The 23,128-nt window shown below is 36.0% G+C and overlaps 1 protein-coding gene across 2 annotated transcripts in view; it reads left to right on the top strand.

The window, feature by feature from the left end:
* The window catches only part of tbc1d22a (TBC1 domain family, member 22a), a 157,255-nt gene that overhangs the window by 49,778 nt on the left and 84,349 nt on the right, over positions 1-23,128 (top strand). For both annotated transcript variants that reach the window (XM_084111350.1, XM_084111351.1), the window contains exons 8-9: positions 1,164-1,278; positions 20,794-20,900. In XM_084111350.1, the coding sequence (XP_083967476.1) occupies positions 1,164-1,278; positions 20,794-20,900 (222 nt within the window). The remainder of the gene's footprint in view (positions 1-1,163; positions 1,279-20,793; positions 20,901-23,128) is intronic.

Raw genomic sequence — 23,128 nt, 5'->3', positions numbered from 1 at the left:
ACTTGCAACATAAGTAAATAATTAGGCACAAAATATTGAAATATTTAATTAGCTCATTAAAAACAAGGCTTTCACTAACACAAACAGTTCCTAGCAAGCAGCTTTGAACCTAGATGATGTCCAAACAACACAAACATTTCAGGGATAATCTACAGTCAAATCAGTTGTTACACAGCTTTTCACCAAATAAATAATGAGGGGGACATGAAATATTGATTTTAAAATCTTACCCGTTTATGATCTTATAATCCATTAGAGTGCACAAAACAATTGTTCTATACCAACAAGACAAACACTTCAACGATATTATCGTATGCCTACTATTAAAGGGTTAGTTCACCCAAAAATGAAAATTATACCATAATTTACTCACCCTCAAGCCATACTAGGTGTATATGACTTTATTCTTTCAACCAAACACAATCGGAGTTATAGTAAAACATATCTTGGCTCTTCCATGCTTTATAATGGAAGTAAATAGAGCCTGAGTTTTTAAAGCTCCAAAAAAGCGCATCCATCCATCAATCAATCCATGGGGTTAATAAAGAGAGAGAGCATCTGCGGTGTGATACGAGATACATGAAACAAGCACCGGCCTCACAAAACCCATTGCCATTCGCAACAAACTTTGCTCGCTTCCATCGTTTCACTTTCACATTGAGATGCCCTTTCCAATGTCACAACTCTGGTGTCATCTAGAATTTCGAGTTTCCCCGTTTGCAAATACAGCTATGAGGAAATTATGAATGCCTTATTCTTGTTTCCTCTTAAAAACAGAATTAGCATATTGTTTGCATCAAAACTGAAGTATACTTTGGGCTAAAGTCTATCCCTAGGCCTCATATAAAGAGAGGGCGCCATCTAATAATAAATATGCACACAGCTAATTGTAATTTCTCACCTTGCTGTCTACGCCATTGAATGTTGTGATGTTAATGATTAAAAAGCTCAGAAGGCTTAATTGATTTTCTTAATTGATTGCTAGCTGGGGGTGGCTGATCCCACTGTGTCTCTAATTAAAACCGTTTGAGTGACCTTGTATGTTCAGATTCTGCTACTAACAGTTTTCATGTTGTATTGCATGATTCAATGTAATTGCTACTTACATATAAATGTTGAGCATATATCCTGATATCTTCTTTTTTGCAACTTTTTTTTTCTAGATCTTTGAGCGAATTCTGTTCATCTGGGCGATACGACATCCAGCAAGTGGTTACGTTCAGGGCATCAATGACCTTGTCACACCCTTCTTTGTGGTTTATGTTTTCGAGTATATTGGTAAGTCAATAACTCTTTCGTAAATATGATATATGCATATGAAGTCTCATAATTATGTATAAGGCCCTTGCAGACTCCTACAACAGCACAGCTGTGTAAACTCACAAGTTTTTCTGTTCTTCGCTTTTGGTGTTTAGCCAGCGTTGGTGTTATACCAACTGAGTTATGCCCAGTGGCATGAATTTTAATGTCATTTCTCGATCATATTTTTCAATATTTGTCATAACCTGCCCGTTTAAGCTCTTCCAAGGATCTTGAGTTTGTCAGATTAAATCTTTGTGTTTGTTCCCAATGTCTTTCTATTTCTTGACCTTTACACCTTTGAGCGTATGATTTCTAGTAGACTAAACGGGCTGTCCAGACTAATGATTGTGAAGGGCCCAGAGGGACCCTTCCAATGGACAGTAACATCCTGAACCATGCAATGAGCAATGCTCGGCTCAATTGATGCACTCAACGGATGGAGGATAAGGGGTTTTTCCCCCAGGCTCTGCTGTTGTTGGCATCTATGAGGATACATTTTTCCTGGGTCATTTGAACTTGTCTGATCTTCGGGGAATCAAATCCCCCAAGTTCCATACAATTTGTTCTTCAGGCCAAAAACATACACTACACAAGTACACAAATGCTTTGCATTTGCTGAAAGAGAAAGGTTACACCGCATCACTGCTCATTTGCACACATTTCTGCTCAACTTTGTTGCCAACAGTCGCAGTTGCCCATGTCACAGCTAATCACTGACTTCCTTGAAAACGAATGACTTCTGGTCACAGCAAATCACTGTCAGTCTGAACGCCCCTTCATGAATTGCGTTCTGATGTTTTTATTAATGCAGTTATTTGTGTGATATGAAGGTTTAGAATTAAAGGGTTGGCTCGCAAAAAAAGTCATAAACACAACATCTTGTCATTCCAAAATCATAAGACTGTCATTCTTTGTTCTTTATTTTTTAATAAAACCTGAGATATTTGAAAGTCCATGCAACCAAAATGATCATGCATTATAAGTCAAAAAAGACATTGTAAAAGTAATCCATTTGAATAGAACGGTTTAATCCAAGTCCTCTGAAGAGACACAATTGCTTTATGATTAGTCAAACATGCGTATTTGAGCTTCCGTTGTACATATTTGATGTGCTCTATGTATGTGTGTTGATCAATGTTTATATGTGAATAAAAGCCTAAATGAAATCTGCTGTTGATCATATAAAGTGATCGTGTCTGTTCACAAGACTTGGATTCACATGGAATACTTTGACAATGTCTTAATGAACATTTTTTTTAGACTTTCAGTGGAGGGACAGAAATCCCTCAGGTTTCCATTTAAAACATCTTCATTTTTGTTTTGAAGAAAACCGTCTTATGGGTTTGGAGCAACACAAGTTTGTTTTGGGCTTAGGCCTTGAATGGTGCACAACATCTTGTCGTCAGAAGTCCCGCAGCGATGTTGCTTGGTTTTAATGCACCATTTGTTATTTCCTTATTGGTTTTCTTTCTCCCAGCAGAGTTTCTGCTGTTCACGTGGTAAAATGAGATTCTTAATTGCTCTTTGTCTGAAAGGCATACTTTATTTGTTTTGTATGCCTCTGTGTTTGTATACTTGTCAGAAGACAACGACAATGCCTGAAGAAGGCCCTTGTTCTCCCAGGATAAAGATGTTTGGGACAACTCTCTCTCTTCACTGTGTGTGGAGGAAAGTTTGCAGGAAAATGTACCTGGACCAAATTTCTCAATTTATTTCCCTCAACTCCACCCGGTGCAATAAGGCATGGTGCCATGTGTGACAGACACTCATTCAAAGTGTGCTATGTGGGCCAAGTGCTGACTGTTGAGGGCAAGCAGTAGCAAAACATCACGGCTTCACTCTGACGAGACAGCCATATCCATCAATGTACATGTAATGGCACACACCAAGGAATCCTTACTTCTCTACAGTGTTTAGGAAGCTACTTTAAATTGTGATTAGCTTGGGTAGATACAGTTTTAAAGTAGCTTAACTGGATTCAGTCTCAGGATGAACTACGGATGAATAGTTCATTGAAAACTAAAAATTCTGCCATCAATGAGAGTTCACACCTTTGACGTTCATTCTACTTTGAAATACAAGGAGACATTTTTAATGTTTGAGTCCCATGCAGTTACAATGAACCGGGACTGAAGCTTTCAAGGTTCAGAAAATCATAAAAATGGTCCATGACTTATGGACTACATTCCATGTCTTCTGAGTCGTACAATAGCTTTGTGAGAAACAAAACTCAACTTTTTTTTTTCAGTTGAGACGCTTTGCTTGTTATGATACGGAATATCCACGAAAGTGTTCCTAGTATCTCATTTCACACATATTTTGTGTTGATTCTGTAATAAAATGTCAATACAATGTAACGTATTTTCTCTTGCTCTTGTTTTAAATTATTTTGTTCCGTTATTATGCTTCTTGTTGTCATCTGTTGACGTTGTACAAGCAGAATGTGATGGTTGGTTCGGTGTGGTATTAGTCTCCACTGTGATTGGATGGTTGGGTAAAAAGTTACAGTGATGAGCGCTGCGATTTACCCAAAGTTGAACATTCTTCAACTCTCGGCGCCTGTATAAAACGCTGAGCGCTCAGCGTTTCAGCGTGAAAAAAAACGCTCAACGTCTCGTTACGCTTACGGCATTTTAAAAACACGGCACTCACATTGAAAACAATTGAAAAAATACGCCAACCGTGTGAAAAAACACAATGTCTTTGGTGGACAAACGGCCTTAATGGTACTGTTGTGTATATGAACCTTGTAAGTTATTGCATGGGAAAGAATGACCAACTTCAAAAAAATTTTCTAAAGTAGAACACGTCTTATAGATTTGAAATGACATAATGGTTAAGAATTTTCATTTTTCAATGAACTATGAAGTTTACAGCTACTTTTAATTAGTTGCTCCCCAACGCCGCTCGTCTGAAATACTCTGGATCAGAGCATAAGCCCCTATTTAGTCAGTGCAGAACGAAATACGCCCACAAATTCCTTTTAGCAGAATTGTGTTATTTACTTTAAGCCACAGATCGTTCTTGATTCCTGCTTTAAAAAATGTATGATGACAGGGCTAAATTAGGGGCCAGTTAAATGCTTTGGCTGTGGGTACCTTGCTGTTAGGGCATTTCATTATTAAACAATCATTTTCATTACGCCTGTAAATAAAGGCTAGAGGAGACAGGGAACATCTTCATTGGGGATTTTCTGCCCTTGTTCCAAGAGCCTTCAAAATACATTTGAATACGATTTGCCTACAACAAATGAAATTTCTAATCTGCTCTGTGAGTTCTTGGACTTAGAAGGTCAAGGTCTAATGGAAGAAAAAACAAACTGAAGTTAAATTCAATCCTATTGATTTGTTCTAGTAGCAAGGCTGCAGGGAACCCTTCTTGTGGTAGTCAAACTATTGCACAGGAAAGAGGGCACCTGAACATTTTTGCAGTTTTTGATTGCTTGAGTAGTTTTACAGAGCAATCGGCAGCAAGACTGGCCCACATTCATGATTCTTCTGGCTAAAAAATGGCAGCTTGGACAGGAAAAGCCCGACTGGCCGTCTGAAAACCGTTTTGTTTTAATATGATGTTTAGTGGTGGTTGTATCTTTTAGGAATTATCAAAATTGTATAATAATAAAAAATAATTTTTGAATACTCGTATGGGTGAATTCAGTGCAATGGTACCTAAATTATCAGCAAAATAAGTGATCATTTTCTGAGCATTCCAATCACTTTTGTTGAAGAAAAACCTGATAAATAAGCCTTTAAAAAAAAAAAAAACTGTAAAATTGGGTCAGACATAATTACTCTCCTGTGCGTAACAAGCACTTAATACTCCAGTCCAGTAGGTGGTAGAGAGGATTTTGCCAAATACCGGTAACTAAAATGGAAAAATATGGCCTTAACCAATATATGACCCATTTAAAGTCAATAAAAAGCCAGTCATGTTTTAGATTTAAACATTGTACTTTGCTCTTATGTTTCTTTTGTGCATAACTACTTCAAAGTTGTTGTTTTTTGGAAAAACAGGGAAACAACATTTTTTATATGGATTATTCCTGTGCAGGTTTTGCACATTTATGCAGTTTGTGCATGTTTTGTCTTATGGAGCAAACGTTTAGATGTTCAAAAGCAAAAACCTAGGGATGCCCTCCCTGAACATGAAATCATACTGGATCGGCACAAAGCATAAGGCCATGTGTCCACCAAAACGTTTTTTTTTTTCACGCGGATGGCGTATTTTTTCAATTGTTTTCAATGGGAGCTCCACATTTTTAAAACGCCATGAGTGTAACGAGGCGCTGAGCGTTTTCTTGAGAGTTGAAGAATTTGAAACTTTGGGTAAAACGCAGCGCTCATCACTGTCACTTTTTACCCAACCGTCCAATCACAGTGGAGGAGGGGCGGGACTGATACCACACCGACCAACCGCCACATTCTGCTTGTGCAACATCAACAGATGACAACATCAAGCATAATAACGGAACAAAATCATTTAAAACAAGAGCCAGAGAAAATACGTTACATTGTATCGACATTTTAATATAGACTCAACACAGAAACAAAATAAGTGTGAAATGAGATACTAGTAACACTTTCGCGGATATTCCGTATTGTAACAAGCAAAGTGTCTCAACTGAAAAAAATCTCTGCCAAAACACTCTCAAGCGCCCATAGCTAGGCGTTTTCAGCAGAGCGCCTAGCGCTTTCAGCTGGCTAAAAACGCTTTGGTGGACACGGCCTAAGTGATGTATTTTTATTCAAAATTGCAAATTAAGATGAAAGGCAAGTTTCCATTCTTAACCAACATATTGTAACTGTTATAAGGATTCAAACAGCTAACGTTATCTTCTAACCTTGTCTGCAAGCATGCAGTTCTCCAAAGTAGCAATAGTTGAGCAAATGAATTGTCTTAAATTGCAGTGTTATTGAATCATATACATACCATTCTCTGTGCATTTTAAATCCACTTCTTCATGTACAAAGCATGTCACTGCAATCTCCATGCGAAGCCTGTGACTGTTTTTATTTCACTGTTACCAATAACAGATTGTTCCACAAAGCTACTATCGGTGCTGATAAATCAGTAAAAATTATATATCGGCAAACCTCTAGTAGGTGGCGCATAAGAAATTAACTCCTATGGATTTGCAATAACAAGAGTAAATTGACACATTTAAATGTTTGGGTGAACTAGACTTCCTTTAAATCTATGGTACCTGCAATAATAGACTGCATCAAAGGCTGTCTGCAAGCTGTTTTACATACCACAGAAGAAAGGAGCATACAATTTTGTCTGTTTAAGTGAAAATAGTTTTTCATCAGAAGCACTAATTGCACAAGCTAATGTAGAAACATGACTTGGTTTCCTGGTGGACTGATTAAACACATCTGTTGAAAGCACTTTTGACTTGTGGAAGTTATGTAGAGATCTGATTGGAGCCATTTTCTCTCTGCAATATACATCAGACATTTTTAGTTAAAGTCATCTTCATTTGCCTTGGCTTATAGTTCTCTGTGTGAATAAAAGTTTCAGAACCACCAGACCCTTTCAATATCCCCATTCATTACTCTTTTAATCATTTGGCTTCATTTGCATAGCTCGTTAAGCTACATATGTCTATTCTATCGATATTTTTAATCTACAGTGCCGTTCTTCATGGAAGTCTCCATCTAATCAGGCAGCCACTTTGTCTCGGAAGGTTTTGTTCTTCAGCTCCTCTGTTCTTTCCGTTTTTTTTCGGACCGGAGCTGTTTTCCCATTAGGCGACTATAAAGTTTTATAATTAAAAGGAATGAGTGTGTGATGAAATGGTACGTGGAGTACCGTGGTACACTATCGATTCAGAAGGAAGATAATTTACATCGTCTTTGTGTATAGATTCCCCAAGAGTAATGTTCTGGAGGGCTGATGTGGATCAGTGGCACAACTGTTAAAGATCGACTGAGTTAGGTGAACTATTACTGAGGACAACACCATCAGTGCTGGTTGAAGGAATAAAGAGTTATCTTGGTGAGTGGAGATCAAATATTTGAGAGGCTGGTTGAAGATGGACACCATCTAGTTCTGTTGAGTTTTACTTTGAGCTGGAAAACATTCTTCATTGCGCAAAGATGGAGTGACCTTGCAACCCTAGGACTCTTGAATCATGTAAACCTTTGATAAGCTTTTGAGGGTTCCTTCAAAACTCCAGAATTTAGTGTGGTCTTTAAACTGCACTATTGTGTTATATGTTTGGCTGGTTAGCATGAGGAGTTAGTCAATCAAAGAAGATACATGCTAGCCGATTTCCTCAACAACAACATTTTTGGTGGAACAACACCATTCCATCAGCTTGAGCATTCCTGGTGGATGTCCAGCATATACCCATCCTGGAGGCACCATGGTTCAGAAAGATTCCAAATAGCCTATGTATTTTACGTCATGTGCATTAAGTTCCCTAACCTTGTAACCGCTGACTCCTGCTTTCAGTCCATCTTCTGGAAGGCCTTTGTGGGTTGTTCATTGACTAAGTGCCACAGGCCTCCACGGTTGAATTGAACAGTTAGTGGTGTGTGACCCACAATCGAGGCCTTAATGAGGATCGGTTTGTTCGGATTTCTCGCTTTGAAGAACTGAGCCCAGTGCTGATTTTAATGCAGGTCTGATTAACTTTCCTCATTTGCTCTAACGAGTTGTTAAGTGACTGCCTTGGGATTCCTGAGATGTCTAGTGGCAGGTATTTTTCCCTCTTTTCCTCTTGATGGAGTTCCCTCTGAGACTTGCCCTAGCCCTGTTGCTAGGTTAAAAGATACCAGCAGTTTGATTTTGTTAAATAATGCAAAACTTTCCATTTAACAAGTTTGACCTTCAGGTTTTGACAGTTTTGCTTTTAAAGCGCACTAATTTGTTATAGAGCGATGCAACAGTGTTATCAAATAATGTCATATAACATTAATAAATTGTACAATGTTAAAAACCTTATACCGTCAAACCAAAATTTATTCAGACACCTTCAACATTTCTCACATTATCACAGTTTATTCGCTATAGTTTAGAAAATGATAATTAAATATGACTAGAACTCAGAGTTATCAAATCAGTTGATATTTCACTGGTTTTGGCCATCTTTCTGTTAGGCTATCTCACAAATGAATTGGGTTGATAAGATAATACCTATTTAGGTCAACCAATTACCAAGAAATGCTTCATTTTGTTCAGTCTGTGGTGTAAAAAGGTCGCATTAGCAATTAAAGAAAACACACTTTAGCAAAACATGGTCAGGTCAAAGTGTCTGAATAAATTTTGGTCCCAAATTGTTATAAATCTTTACTGGTAGTCCACTATGTCACAGTTTACTTTATTTTGCTATCCTCGATGTACTCACACTAGTATATATATCTGGTGTCTGAATAATTTTTGGTTTGACTGTATAGCCAAATAGCATAATATTAAGGGATGACATAATGTAACCTTAATGGGAAATGTAACGTTACAAATAATATAACAGCATTTTTGTCACATTGTTCAATGTGACATTAACAGGATAACAAATAAAGCTGTAACAAATAATCAAAAATTAACCAGCAGTGTAACATTAATTAATAACACAATGTAACATTAACAGATAATGTTATGCTGTGGAAGAGCGTAATGTTACCAAATGGCATAATGCTAAGGAATAACAAAATAACATATAATATAACATTAACAAATAACAACCATAACAAATAATGTAACATACCACTGCTAATTAGCATAGTGGTAAGTTATAACATAGCAATAACTCGGATTACAACAAATAACTAGGATTACATAATCTAACAGAAATAGATAATGTAATTACATCATTACATAATTAACAAATAATGTTAACAGATAACATAACATTAACTTTGAAACGATTCATTTTCCATAAGCTTCCCATTTGTCTTCTTCCATAAGCTGAGCTATGTCTAGCTTTGTAAGCTGCATATTCATTTTTTTTTTCATCTCTGAGTGTAAAATGCCAAGAATGATATGGAAAAATTGCCCTGTCATAAAGTCATTCGTTTTCTCTGACTAATCACGGTTATTGAATATTTTTGGATCTAGTTTAATTACTTGGCTATAAAAAGCTATAAATTGAATTTCTGCGCAGATCCTAGCTCTGAGAAATCACTTTTTTGTTCATTTACATCTGTGAAACGTGTCATGCTTGACTTGGTGTAGTTTATAACAATTAACAAAATAATTTCTTGGAGTATTCTATGGAAATGTCACTTGGTCACCCGTGAAAAATGTTTCGGAATTATCAATTTATTTATTTTTGGTGTCAATTTACAAGAACAGTTTTATTGTATGGCCATGCTTTTAATGGCTCATGATTGTATGGCCATGCTTTTAATGGCTCATGAGTTTCCCATTACAGTACATGTAATGATTCCCCTTTTGCTTCTAATAAAGGCAAATTAATTCTTTAATGGGCTAATCTTGCATAATATATCACACTCAGGGAAGTTCAACTCTTTTACTGCTGCTCTTGCATTCTAAGGTTGTAGAGGCAGCGAATGAGTTGTGGTGTTTATTCTGTATTTTTACCCAAGTCTCCACACTCTCAGATCAAAATATTTCAAGCATTGAGGTTTATTGGACTCCAGCCGTTCTGCATAACGCACTCCCACTCTTGCACACAGAGCAGCAATAAAAACATCGTAACATTTCTGAAGTCGCAACAATTGCTATGGTTACATGTCCAGGGAGCCATTTATGCCACTGGTGAGCAGTTTTGAGGCCCAAAAAACTACTGCAGTTTTGCAGAATTTTTTTTATGTAGTCTTAAGTGGATCCATGGGCCAAAACCCACACAAGAGCCATAACCTTCCTATGAGTATAGTTGCAGATGAAGACACTTTGTATTGATTTGTCTTCGTTACATTTTTATTTGCTTTTCTTTTACACAAATTTAAATTTTTCTGCATATTCGCTGAGGGAAAGCAACTCTCCATGGCATTTTGTCTTTACTTGCTCTACTGTTTACTTAAGGCTGGATATATTTGTTCAAAATACTGAATAAATAGTAATAATTTGAAATAGTAATACAGCTGTTTTCTATATAATGTTTTAATGTCATTTATTCCTGAATTTTCCGCAGCCTAATTTTAATAGGCTGGCCCCTAAAGTTTTGTACAGCAGTGTATAATACATTCTAAGTTAAATAATATTCTCCTTTTCTTTTCTTCACAAGAGTTCTAGTCTGAAAAGAAAAATCCCTCATCGTTGTCCCTCACTATTTTCCAGAATCGATTGACCGATTTTCGCCTGGCCTATAATAACTGCCGAAAACCACATTTATAATTCCATTGAGGCACTTTAGTCATATCTAGAGACCAGAGAATTTGATAAAGACTTGGGCTGTGTCCGAAATCGCTCCCTATACCCTTAAATAGGGCACTATTTGAGGGGACAGCCATTTGTAGTGGTGTCCAAAACCGTAGTGGACATTATTGAGTGCACTCATTCAATGTGTACGAGTGTACGACCGATGTACGCTCAACGACTAGAGAATACCCATAATGCACTGTGAGAGTCGCACGCTGAATGAATTCACGTGTTTTGCCGGGAGATGGCACCCGCAGCTGAATCAATTATCCATCCATTTTCCAAACCGCGCTGGTCCAGCGTATTATCATACAAGTATGAATTCCTTTTAAATTGATTATTAAATTGATTAATTAAGGTTTATACATGTTAGTTTTGATGGCAGAGTTTCAAATGATTATTAAACGGCAAGCACAAACAAGCAGAAGCGGCAGCCCTTCCGGCGCACTCAGTGTCTGAATTCACTCGCTCGTTTTCATTCACTCCTTCAAGTGGACTATATTAGTGGAGTAATGTAGGGAATAGTGAAAGAGGTTATAGGGGGCGATTTCGAACACAGCATTGGACTTTTTTGACATTGTCATTAAGGAACCACCTGAAATATCTTTGCAATATCAATTTGGAAAGCCCAGTCAACCACCCACAACACCCTAGCATTCAGGCAAGCACCTCTCACATTGTCTTCAGATTTATTCCACATCCGTTTGTCAGTAACCAAAATCTAGTATCTCTGTGAGTTTATTTCTTTGACTGAACCCTTTTTAAAAAGCAAAACAACAGAAAATACTTACCTAATTAAGTCCCAGAGGGGGTATTTGGCCCTCAAAAAAGGCTGTTTTGGTGTTTGTGGAACATGAAATTAGTTAGTTTGGGCCCCTCCTCAAAACTTCCTCTTGGAACTTCCAGCAAACTCGTTCATCTGTTCTCATTGCAGATTGTTCTTTCCTTACATTTATTTTTTCTTCATTACAACTTGATGATGATCTCCATAAATCACATATGGATCTACACCTCATCTTTCAGCTCAACTACAGTAATTACCAACCCAACGATCGTTATTTTACCGTGTTGAAATGGTGTGTTTGCCGAGTTGAGTTCCATGTTAATTAACCTTGCCTTCAGCTACACATCTGTGAATTCTGTTCGATACTCATTAACCAACACAGGGGGCAGTAGTGGGTGGTATCGGGTTAAAATCTTAAGGACATCTTAGGGGGTCAAATTGCATAATCCTCCAGAAAGCTCCTCAGGGCTGTCTTGGGCGATGTTTTAAAAGGCTGGTGAAAGCTTACCGCGTCCTTTAACCTGATGTTGACCGTATACGTTAGCCCTCAAAAAGAGGGCATATGGCGCTACAGGGATGTGTAGAGTCAGACGTCAGTAATGATTCCAGCTCCTTGCAGTTGGATGCGTCAGCATGCCAAGGGGAATCTACCCTTCGCCCCTGTATGCAGAAAGAAGATGCAGGCCAACAGGAATTGATAGCAGAGGCCAAAGAGCCTGGCTCTAGTTGAAGGGATTTATTGTGCTTACAGCCTCTTTATGGTTACCTCACTTTGACAGTTCTGTCTCTATTTATATTTGTGTTTACTGAAAGGATCATATTGAAGGAATGAACTGTTACTCAAAGGTTTTTGTCTAATTCATGGATTTGTGAACATTCCCTCATATCCCTTAAACTATATCCTCAGCACTTACAAATTCAGAAACTGTATCATCAGTTTTCAGTTTTTCAGCCGGTATGCATCGTTAAATACCAAGTACTCATTAACCATATCCTCAGGTTATCCATTGGTTGTTGGGGAACTTGATCCAGTAGAGAGACCTGTGTGCACAACCAGGGGTCATATTTCTTATTTAAAGGATCATAATACACTAAAACGCATTTTTTTAAATGTTTACATGTATATGCTGGTTTCACATTGTTGAAAACAGTGATAGCACTCATTATGTTGATCATAATTGATAACTGGCTATTTTTGCGTGATTTTTTTATTTATTTATTTTTCTGAGCCTTTTTGTTCTTCTGGTTTGAAAAGCAAAGTTGAAGCAACACCACAAAATGTGAGGTACTGTAAATAAGCCAACTACGTCATTAGTTTCTAAGCGTTTTTCACATTACTCATGAAAAGGAACTCTTAACGTCCAATCATTGCTCTGTATTATGCATGAGATTCATAATTCAAATGTTTCAGACACTTTTATTAACTTCTGAACTTCAGTTTATTAACACAAAATGGTTGTTTGCCTTACTGCACAAATGTGGTCGAAGCTAGAGTTTGGCGACCAACATGTATGGAAAATGTCATTTAACAACGTGTGGAATGAGCAGTTTCTGCACGTAACAACGCAATGAATATATATATATATATATATATATATATATAAATAAATATGTATGTATGTATGTATGTATGTATATATATATATATATATATATATATATATATATATATATATATATATATATATATGTGTATATATATATATATATGTATATATATATATATATATATATATATATATGTATATATATATGTATATATATATATATATATATATATATATGTATATATATATGTATATATGTATATATATATGTATATATATATATATATATGTATATATATATATATATATATATATATATATATATATATATATATATATATATATATATATATATATATGTATATGTATATGTATATGTATAACACAGCGCTTTCACACTGAATGTGAAATGATTGACTGCCTTCAGCTAATTCACTCCTGCACGATAGGTGGCGCTGACTGAGAATACATTTTGTCTCTCGTGTATCCTCCTGAGAACCAGAAAAAAAAAGTTTTTTGAATTTAGTTTTTTTTTTCATGTCATCACATTGTTTAGAGCACAAGAAACAAATGGTAAAAAAAAAAAAAAAACATTTTTGAAAAATAATATTTTATTCATACGTTATGCTATGTCCTCTGTAGTGGACACCAGGACTAAGTTGTTTAAAAAAATAAAATGACATGAAGTTATATGTATAGGCAAAAACAATGGGATTTTTTTTTTTTTTCAATCACCAATACATTTTGGGGTTTTAGGATTTTTTTTAAAACAAAATTTGTATAAAGATGATTCTCAACTATGTTATGAAAGATATAACGGAATGAATTGATACACCATTTTACTTTATGCAATATGTGGGTAAAATGGGGAATATTAAAAAAATTATATTCCCATTCAATGCAATGTATCTATACACTGTATCTAATGTGCACATTAATGTGTTCATTAGAGCAACATTTAATGAAAAAAGAAGTGTAATAATTGGAGTAATAATTGGCAACATTTTAATAATAATATCTAATATTTCATAGAAATATTGATGTATAATTTATTTCCATATTCACTTGTTGTGTCTCCCAAAATGCCTGATAAACATGATTTAAGTCCTGATGTCCTTTACAGTGGACATGTATGAGATCAATGCCCTGTTCTGTAACAGAAAGTCAAGTCTACAGTGGACTAAAAGTCTAACAGTTTTTTCCCCATTTGGCTTTAACATCGTCCGCTGCACAACATACAGTAAAGATAAAGATAAAATTAAGGTAAATTAAGATAAATAAATTTTGATACTACACAGAAACCATCATGGAGTGCGTGTAATAACTTCCGACTGCGATCTAAAGTGGATTTTGATTAAATAATGGGCCTACGTACATTATTTGTGGCGTTTTATAATAAACTGAACGCTACACTTGCTTAGCATTTCACATGTAAGCATTTATCATTCTTTATTGTTATATAAATACCCCGAACCATTTGAAAAACACGTCATATATTAATCATATATTTATTTGGCTTCATGTTTTATCCGTAGAAACGTTTCTCTGTGTGGAACCGTGCGCAACTAAGACAATATCGTCATTCAGAATGGCAGGCGTTATGATCACATAATATGATTGACAACTCTAGAGCGAATGAGCTCTCTGACTCTGACACGCACAGAAGAAAACAGCGCTGTTGCAAGCTCTTCAGAAAATTTATAGAAAGTGATGATCTGTATAAAGATCATGTACAAATGTTATGTTGCGGGTCAATTTGACCCGTTTAGATTTTATAGTTGCTGGAAATACTGGTTAACCTATGTTTTTTTTCTTGATATTTTGTGACTTTTTCTCATTTATCATCATGAACATGCATGCAAAGTTTCAACATGCTGGTGTTTTTTGACATATACAAACAAAATTACTGTTCCTTTCGTGATGTTCGCGGGTCAATTTGATCCGCATATTTTAACGCTCTAAGGCAACTGTACGGACCCAAAATAATAACATTTATTGGTTATACTTTATTTTATTTTTTTACTACCTTATGAAGATAAAAAAATAGGTTTTCCACACTTATTTCAATACAGAAAAATATTTTGTCGGCCACAGATGGTAAAAATTACCTATCATTTATTTTTTCAAGCTACCTGAAATAATATTAAATCTTTTTTTTTTTTCTTGATATTTTGTGACTTTTTTGCATTTATCTTCATCAACATGCATGCAAAGTTTCAACATGCTGGTGTTTTTTTTTTGACATATACAAACAAAATTACTATTACGTCTGTGATGTTCGCAGGTCAATTTGACCCCCATAGGCTATTCAAAAGCAACTGTACAGACACAACATAAAAACATTTATTTTATGTATCAACTGGGCATCAACTCCAGTTCTAAAGTGTAAGTGTATCTAAAAGTGCTCTAATCCAAACCAAACACACTTGAAAAAGCTACATCATGGTGTTCAGAGTTAATTGCAAATTACAAATGAAAATCTTTGACAGACGCAGATAGTAAAATAAGCTCTCATTTATATATTCAAGATATCTGAAATATCTTGAGACTTCGACATAGACTGCAGGAAAAATTAGCTCAGATTAATTGATTAATTGTTCAGTTATGATGTTCTAAGCAAAAAAAAAAAGTAAAAAAAAAAATGTATATTCAAATATGTATAAATATAATGTATATTCAAATTTTGTCAAAGCAAAACATTTTTAAAAAATGGTTAAAAAACATTTTCATTAAATCATATCTTTAGATATATATATTTTGGAATATTTGACAAATGTTGATATTAAAAGTTTACAGTTTGTACCTGAATCTTTGTTGTTTTTCATAGTGTGATTTTTGAGGAATTGTATTGAATCCAATGCGGGTCAATTTGACCCGGACCATAAGGGGAGTGCACAGAATTCCAACATAACACAAGGGTTAAAGTAGACCAGATTCTCAATAGGTCCCTCTCTTAATTAAAGTTTCAATCATAAACTCATCAACGCATAGAAACATTGCACTCATCCAGCCACTTCACTTTGACTTTAAGAGTGGTTAAATTTGTCTTCAAAAATATCTCTAATTTCAGTCAATAGTACAATCTTGTCAAATCTGCTGGAGTTCCACCTTCCAGTCGACTTAAGATCCAGCTCTAGTTAAACACACATTAACAGCCAATCAAGGTTTTCAGGCTTACTATAAACAGATCCACTTTAAGGCGCACCTCCAAGATAAAAAAAGAAAAAGAAGAAGAAAGAAAAAAGTGTAACACTGGCGAGGAGACTAGATGCCGCTTCAGTACCCTGAATAAACTGCTTTTGTGATGAAACAGCTTATGACTTAATGAATGAACAGTCTAGCGGCTAATTTTCACCATGTTTGCCATCATTTTGGGTTAATTTATTGGAATTCACACCAAAAAAATGCTATTTTATAACAGAAGGCACAGTCAATTTCTATTGTTTGGCTATATGTCAAAAATGTTCTCTCGAATCTCCATCTGTATTTGTATGGTAAACAAAACTGTGTTAACTTAAAGTCTTATATTAAGCCTGAAAGAGCAGAAAGCAATGATGACGGGAATTAGCAGGGTTTATCGAATTATCTTAGTTACGTTTGTTTCAATGCTCAGACTGTGTCTGAACTTACTTCCAGAGGACTTGGTCTAAACTTTGTCTGAACCTCATCTAAACAGCACAAATCCCAGTGTTAATATACCATAGCAATGGGAATAGAAAATCACTGCTTTATGCCATCATTAAAAACCTAGAAATTCGTCTCTAACTCAAGGAGACGAATATCCCTTAAAACCACAATCATTAAACAATCACTAACTGTGCTGAGAATTCTGGGCCGAGAACAGTTTGTATTCATGCCGTGCCGAACAAAGCTCAAGTGGAAATAAAACCGGAACCGTTCCTTACCGTTCTTAGAGCAGTTCGGGCTGACGGTGGAAAAAGCGGCTTTTTATAAAAAGCATATGCAGTATTTTTTCCCTTCAAGGCTGAATTTGGTCAGAACCTCACTGAAACACAGGCCACAACCAACTGTAACAAAACATGGAGATGTTTTAGTGGACATGCGGAGCAGTACTGACCTTCATGACCATGGGCAGAGTTGGTCTTTACATATTTAGTTCACTTCAAAATTAAAATCCTGTCATCATTTTCTCAGCCTCAAGTTGTTTCAAACCGGTATGAATTTCTATCTTCTGCTGAACACAAAAGATGGTATTTTGAAGAATGTCGGTAACCAAACAGTTGATGAGCCCCATTGACTTTTAATAGTATTTTTATTTATTTTTCCTACTATGGAAGTCAATGGGGCTCATCAACTCTCTGGTAACCGACATTCTTCAAAATATCTTCTGTTGTGTTCAGCAGAATAAAGACATTCATACAGGTTTGAAACAACTTGAGGGTGAGTAAATGATGACTGAATTTTCATTTTGAAGTGAACTATTCCTTTAATGCTGCTAGTTTGAGTAAAAAAACAAAAAAAACAAGATCAAGATAAAAATAGAAATATCACTACAAAATGTAAAGTGTAAATGATTTCATCATTATAATAATAATTAGTCAAATAATTACAAATTACTAAGTTCCTCATTTTATTGTGTAGAAAATAGTCAGAGTAAAGTCTACTGCAGTCTTGACATTGTTCAGACCCTGTGGCATTAATAAATCATTAAAAACATAACCTGAATAAATGCACTGGATTAAGAAAAAAAAAAAAGACTATTATTACCTATTGATTATATAATGTAAGAGGAGATTGTAAATCTACCACTTCATAGTGCTCAGCGGTCCATTAACTTTACCCAAAAGTTATCAATCAATACTCATACGCCCTTTAACCGTTTAGAAAATTCAGAAAATACTACTTTTCAAAAGATTTCAATAGAAATTAATGCTTTAATTTAGCAAGGATCCATTCAATTGAAAAGACCTTTAAATAATAATAATAATAATAAAAAAAATGTATTTCAAACAAATTCATCAAAGAATTAAAAAAAAAAAAAAAAAAAGTATCATGGTTTCCACAAAATACCATTTAAGCAGTACGGCTGTTTTCAACATGGTAATAACAAGACATGTTTCCTAAGCGTTAAATGTATGAATTATGATAAATACGTTTATCAACCGATCATTGCAGCACTTTAACCTGTCTATGGCTTGTGTAACTTGTAAAGCGGCAATATGTCAGCAAAGACCCTTGGGATATGATTTTTTGCAGAAGGCAGTACAGTTGGTACGTTGTCGACTCTGGTCTGTATCTTTACAGACATCTGCTCTTTTCCTTCGCAGTGCGTCCAGACAGATGGTGCGACGGTGACTTCACAGGGTGGAACTGTGGTCACGGAGTCGTGCGCCTTCTGTTTTTGTGAATTTGTGTTTATGCGTACATGCGTGTATGTGAACCTCCGTATTCTCACTTCAGCAATGCTTTTCAGTTCATTTAACAGTGTCATACTTCATTGAGTCACCTCTGGAAAACGTGAAAATAAATAAGAACCAAAAAGATGTGTGTATTGTGAACACAAGGATGATGTTTCCAGGAAAGTAACAAACAGAAATTGTCCAGATACTAATGTCCTCATTTTAAACAGTGCCTATTGTTTCATTATGTAAAACCTTTTTTAAATGACTTTTTTTCTTTTCTTTTTTTCTTTTTTTTTACTAATTTGCAGTAAAAAAAAATACTTATTTGCAGCTGTATCATACAAATAAATAGTTAAAAAATCATATATTGTGATTTCTGGATTATTTTTTTTAGATTATGTCTCTCACAGTGGACATAAGCATTCTATGCAAGTAGTCTGCTATAGGCCTAGTGTAATAAAAATCCCATTGATTTACATTACAATCTATTAGGCTTTACATTACAATATTAGGCTTTACAGGGTTAATATTGTAATTTACTGCAATGACATTCAGACTTTTTGAGGCCACTGCATACAAGACTGCTGCTAATACCACAAACGCATCATTTACTTGCAACTCCCCAGTTGCCCACAGGAGGTGCTGTTGTCTTGTTTTATGTGTGCATCTTCTGATCAGCACCTCTTTGTGTGTCCTTGTTTTGTGATGAGTGAAAGTGCTGTTAAGGGACTCTCACAACTAGAGAGATTAACACTGCCTTATTAAAGCCCCCCACACACACACACTCAGATGCCTCGTGAGTACTTTCATTCCTGAGCGGAAGGCCGTTATGTGAAAGCACAATAAGTTTTTCTGCCATTTGGAGGTCATTCAGGCCTAAACTCTACAGATTCTTACATTTTCTTGCCGTATCTCGGGAGTCGTACTCCATCTTGGCTTCCTCTCCGTCTAGGATGAGCGTAGATGACCAGTGGCATTTTCCACTGTACTAATGCAGTGGGCGGCCTGGAAACTGGACGGCCGTTTGCTAAACTGCAGCGCTGCTAATATTCCCAGCAGCCCCACTGGTCCTGTCAGCCAGAGCTCGCCGTACTCTTTAAGGTTAGACTCATGTTGCCAAGGAGACAGAGCAGCACTGTGTGTGTGTGTGTGTGTGTGTGTGTGTGTAGTTCTATGATATCCTTCCTCTGCTCAACCTGTGACTTGCCTGTCAGAGCCGCGGTTTGACTCATTCGCAGTGGTTACTAAATAAATCTATAGTTATAGTGGCTTTTGCCCCGGGAAAATGATTTTGACGTTTAGTGAAGAAACTGATTTGTGTGTTTGGTACGGGAAATGATTAACCCGTTCACTATTTGCTTTATCATAATGCCATATTAAAATGTGGAAACATGCCAGGTTTGGGATGTCAAATTTAAATGGTAGTTTTCTTTCTTTTAAATGTGCCAGTGCTATTGTCACTTACTAAAACTGAAATCATAAAGTTACTTGTAATAAAATCAAATATAAGTAAATACCAGCTAGTTGCCAAGGAATCATTTCTCATTACTAAATTAACTTTAAAAATAAAAATGAGTAAGAACTAGACATAATTAAAAAAAAAGCATGAAAAAAAACAAAACGTAATGATTAAAACGTTAAATGAAAATGGATAAAGTGTGAGAGAGAGAGAGAGAGAGAGAGAGAGAGAGAGAGAGAAATGGGCACACAAAACTTATTTTAAATTAGTATTATAACATATTAAACATGTCTATGGAAATGTTTCTTTAGTATTTGTTCTTACATACTATTGTATTTGAAAGTAATGACACAATCAGGACGAGAGGCTTGTAAAATGAGGTCCAAAAACGTCTGTGACCTATTCAAAAACGTCAAGTCAACATGAGCAAGAATACACTCTTGAGTACAAACCTTTCCTCATTTATGATTTGTTTGTGCCATTTTATTATTCAAATTTGTGTAGATTTGTTGTGCGGGATTGATTGATTAATAATTTATTTCCTCTTTTAATTACTTTTTACTAGATTTATTCTTCATTGAGAATAATAATATGTGCAACAAAATGCTTAAATTGCATATATCCAGCACATGGTCTTGTGTAGCATCCTTAAAAAAATGGTCTTTGCAGATTAAGGCTTTTCTAGGACACTTTGCTGTTTATTTCTGCATCTAATGCTGATCACTTTAAATGTTTGGCAATGCGAATCACCGCCATCAGTGTAAATACACTTGGCAATGGTCAAACAAATTTGGCATTGTTCAGGACATTTCTGTGTTACAACTCTTAGAGCAACTGTGCATTTGTGTGTTAAGCTGTTTTAATAGAGAAAAATGCTTTCTGTATATATGCCCTCCAATTCTACTGTATCTCACATTTGAAGATTTCCGTAGTGAGGGTTAATCTTTCTATACTCTTTCTTTGTCTTTGTCTCTGTCTCTTTCTTATTTTCTTTTGTCTTTTGGCTCTTTGCAGAGGAAGAGGTGGAAAATTTCAATGTTTCCAGCTTACAGGAAGAGGTGTTGCGGAACATCGAGGCTGACAGCTTCTGGTGCATGAGCAAGCTCCTGGACGGGATTCAGGTAAATTGATTCCCTATCTGCCAGCGGTCGGGCCTGATACATTCACTCTGTGTGTGTGTGTGTGTGAGAGAGAGAGAGAGTAGAGCACCGCTGGGAAAGAGACGAATGTGTCGCGGCGAGATTCCCCTGCGTGTAGGCGCCCCGTTCCTTTTCCTCTCCTTGCCTTTCCTCGCTTGGCCCTGTCCAGGAATAAAATCCATGATGAATATTCTCACTCTGCACCACAGGACGTAACCTCCTTATCCAAAGGGCCTGGCGGTGCGCGAATTGTCATGGGAAAGCAAAGCGACCCCCTCCCCCCGCCCCACATTCACTTTGTCTTGCCTGCCTCGTCTCTAATTGATTTAAGGCCATAAAACACCCGTGTTGTTTACGCAGCAGAGACTCACTTTGCGGTTTGAAGGTAGGTGGTTGCGATCCTCATAGCCATATTTCCACAGTCCTCTCCCGGAAGACAGTGAAAGATTCCCGTGCGGCCTGGTCTGTCACTTTTGTTTCTCGTTGTTGATAAAAGACTGTAATTGGGTGTTTCTGCAACTAATGGACCCTTTTGGCCTTGTGGACTTAGAAATTAAACTCACTTAAAACATTTTTTTCACTTACATTTAATTTAATTTGTCCACTAACGGTGTCAGACAGCAGGAGAGGAAGATCATTTTGTTGTTTTTCCTCTGTTTTTGCAAACTGTTATTAGAAAATGCCATTTGGGATACAATTTCAAACTTGTTTGTTTTGCTAAGGCCTGTTCATAATTCAAATTTTATGAGTTTGATTGCTTTGTTCCAAAAAGCAGATTTCGATGTTGTGGACACACCTAGGGGCCGGACAGTGTGGAAATGAAAATTTCCTCATAATTTCCTCATCTCCACGTCATCCAAGATGTTCATGTCTTTATTTCTTCAGTCGAAAAGAAATTAAGGTTTTTGAGGAAAACATTCCAGGATTTTTCTCCTTATAGTGGACTTCAATGGGGACCAACGGGTTAAAGATCCAAATTGCAGTTTCAATGCAGGGAATAAGGGTCTTATCTAGCAAAATGATCGATTTTCTAAAAAAAAAAAAACATTTATGTACTTTTTAACTACAAATGCTCGTCTTGCACTAGCTGTGATGCGCCACGCATTACATAATCATGTTGAAAGGTCATGTCCTCATTGTTTTACCTTTTATTTCTTAAAAAAAATTGTAAATGGCATTTGACTTAGTCTTTTTGCACGTTCGCTTTGTAAACACTAGGTCAGTACTTCCGCCTATGTCGCGCGTGACCTTTCAACGTGATTACGTAATGTGTGGCGCATCACAGCTAGTGCAAGACGAGCATGTGTGGTTAAAAAGAATATTGTAAGCGCACTGGGTAGTACATTAACATTAGCTCAAATGATCTATAGGGAATTTTAATAATTAATCATGAATATGATTAATATATTGCATATTACAGTTACATTAAATTATCGAAGTTGAAAATGGATCGATTTGTACATGAATAATCAATCACAACGAATTATAATTCCTCATTCATATATCAATAATCTTATTTCAGATCGATTATGAGAATAACCCTTAATGGAAATTAATGTAATTATCAAACAGTTGTTTGTCCAGCAAAACGGCCGTAAGATTAACTTATCAACTTCTCAATAAAGTTATCACTTCTTATGATTTCAGGAAGAAAAGTTTCTGGCCATGAAACCATTCTCCTGTCCTTATAAAATTTAGGTTACTGAAAAGTAACAAATCAGCTTTGTAGCTTAAGATCGAAACATCTCATTGACTTGGTTATATGAGCATTTAAAACAGATGCAATCAAGGATATATGGAATTTTAATAATTGGACTAATACATCGAACTAAGGAATACAAAATACTACAATTTACACGAGTAAATATGCATATAACAATATAAACAGTAAAAACAATGCAAGATAACGAAAAACATTACAAACAGAACACGAATTAACAGAGGATGAGAGAGATGAGAAAGAATGAGAGAGAGGATGAGCGAGTGAAAGTGAAAGCAAAATGTGCGATCAGAGAGAGATCACAGTTAGGCAGAAATCACAGACCAGGTAACCTTTGAGAGAGACAACAAGAAATCACATCGATCAAATCAAAAATCAATACTTGTGTATGGTTCTCTTTGTATTTGCTGAGGAAGAGCTCTTTTTAGAGCTGGGCGTGTTTCATCGTGTCTTTTGGGGCGAGCAGACTCGCGTGAAGATTTAAAGGTTC

This window comes from Abramis brama (assembly GCF_963993115.1).
Source record: "Abramis brama genome assembly, chromosome: 4".
NCBI classification, from domain to species: Eukaryota; Metazoa; Chordata; class Actinopteri; order Cypriniformes; family Leuciscidae; genus Abramis; species Abramis brama.
Note: the sequence above shows the minus strand (reverse complement) of the source record. Positions and strands in the feature narration are given on the sequence as shown.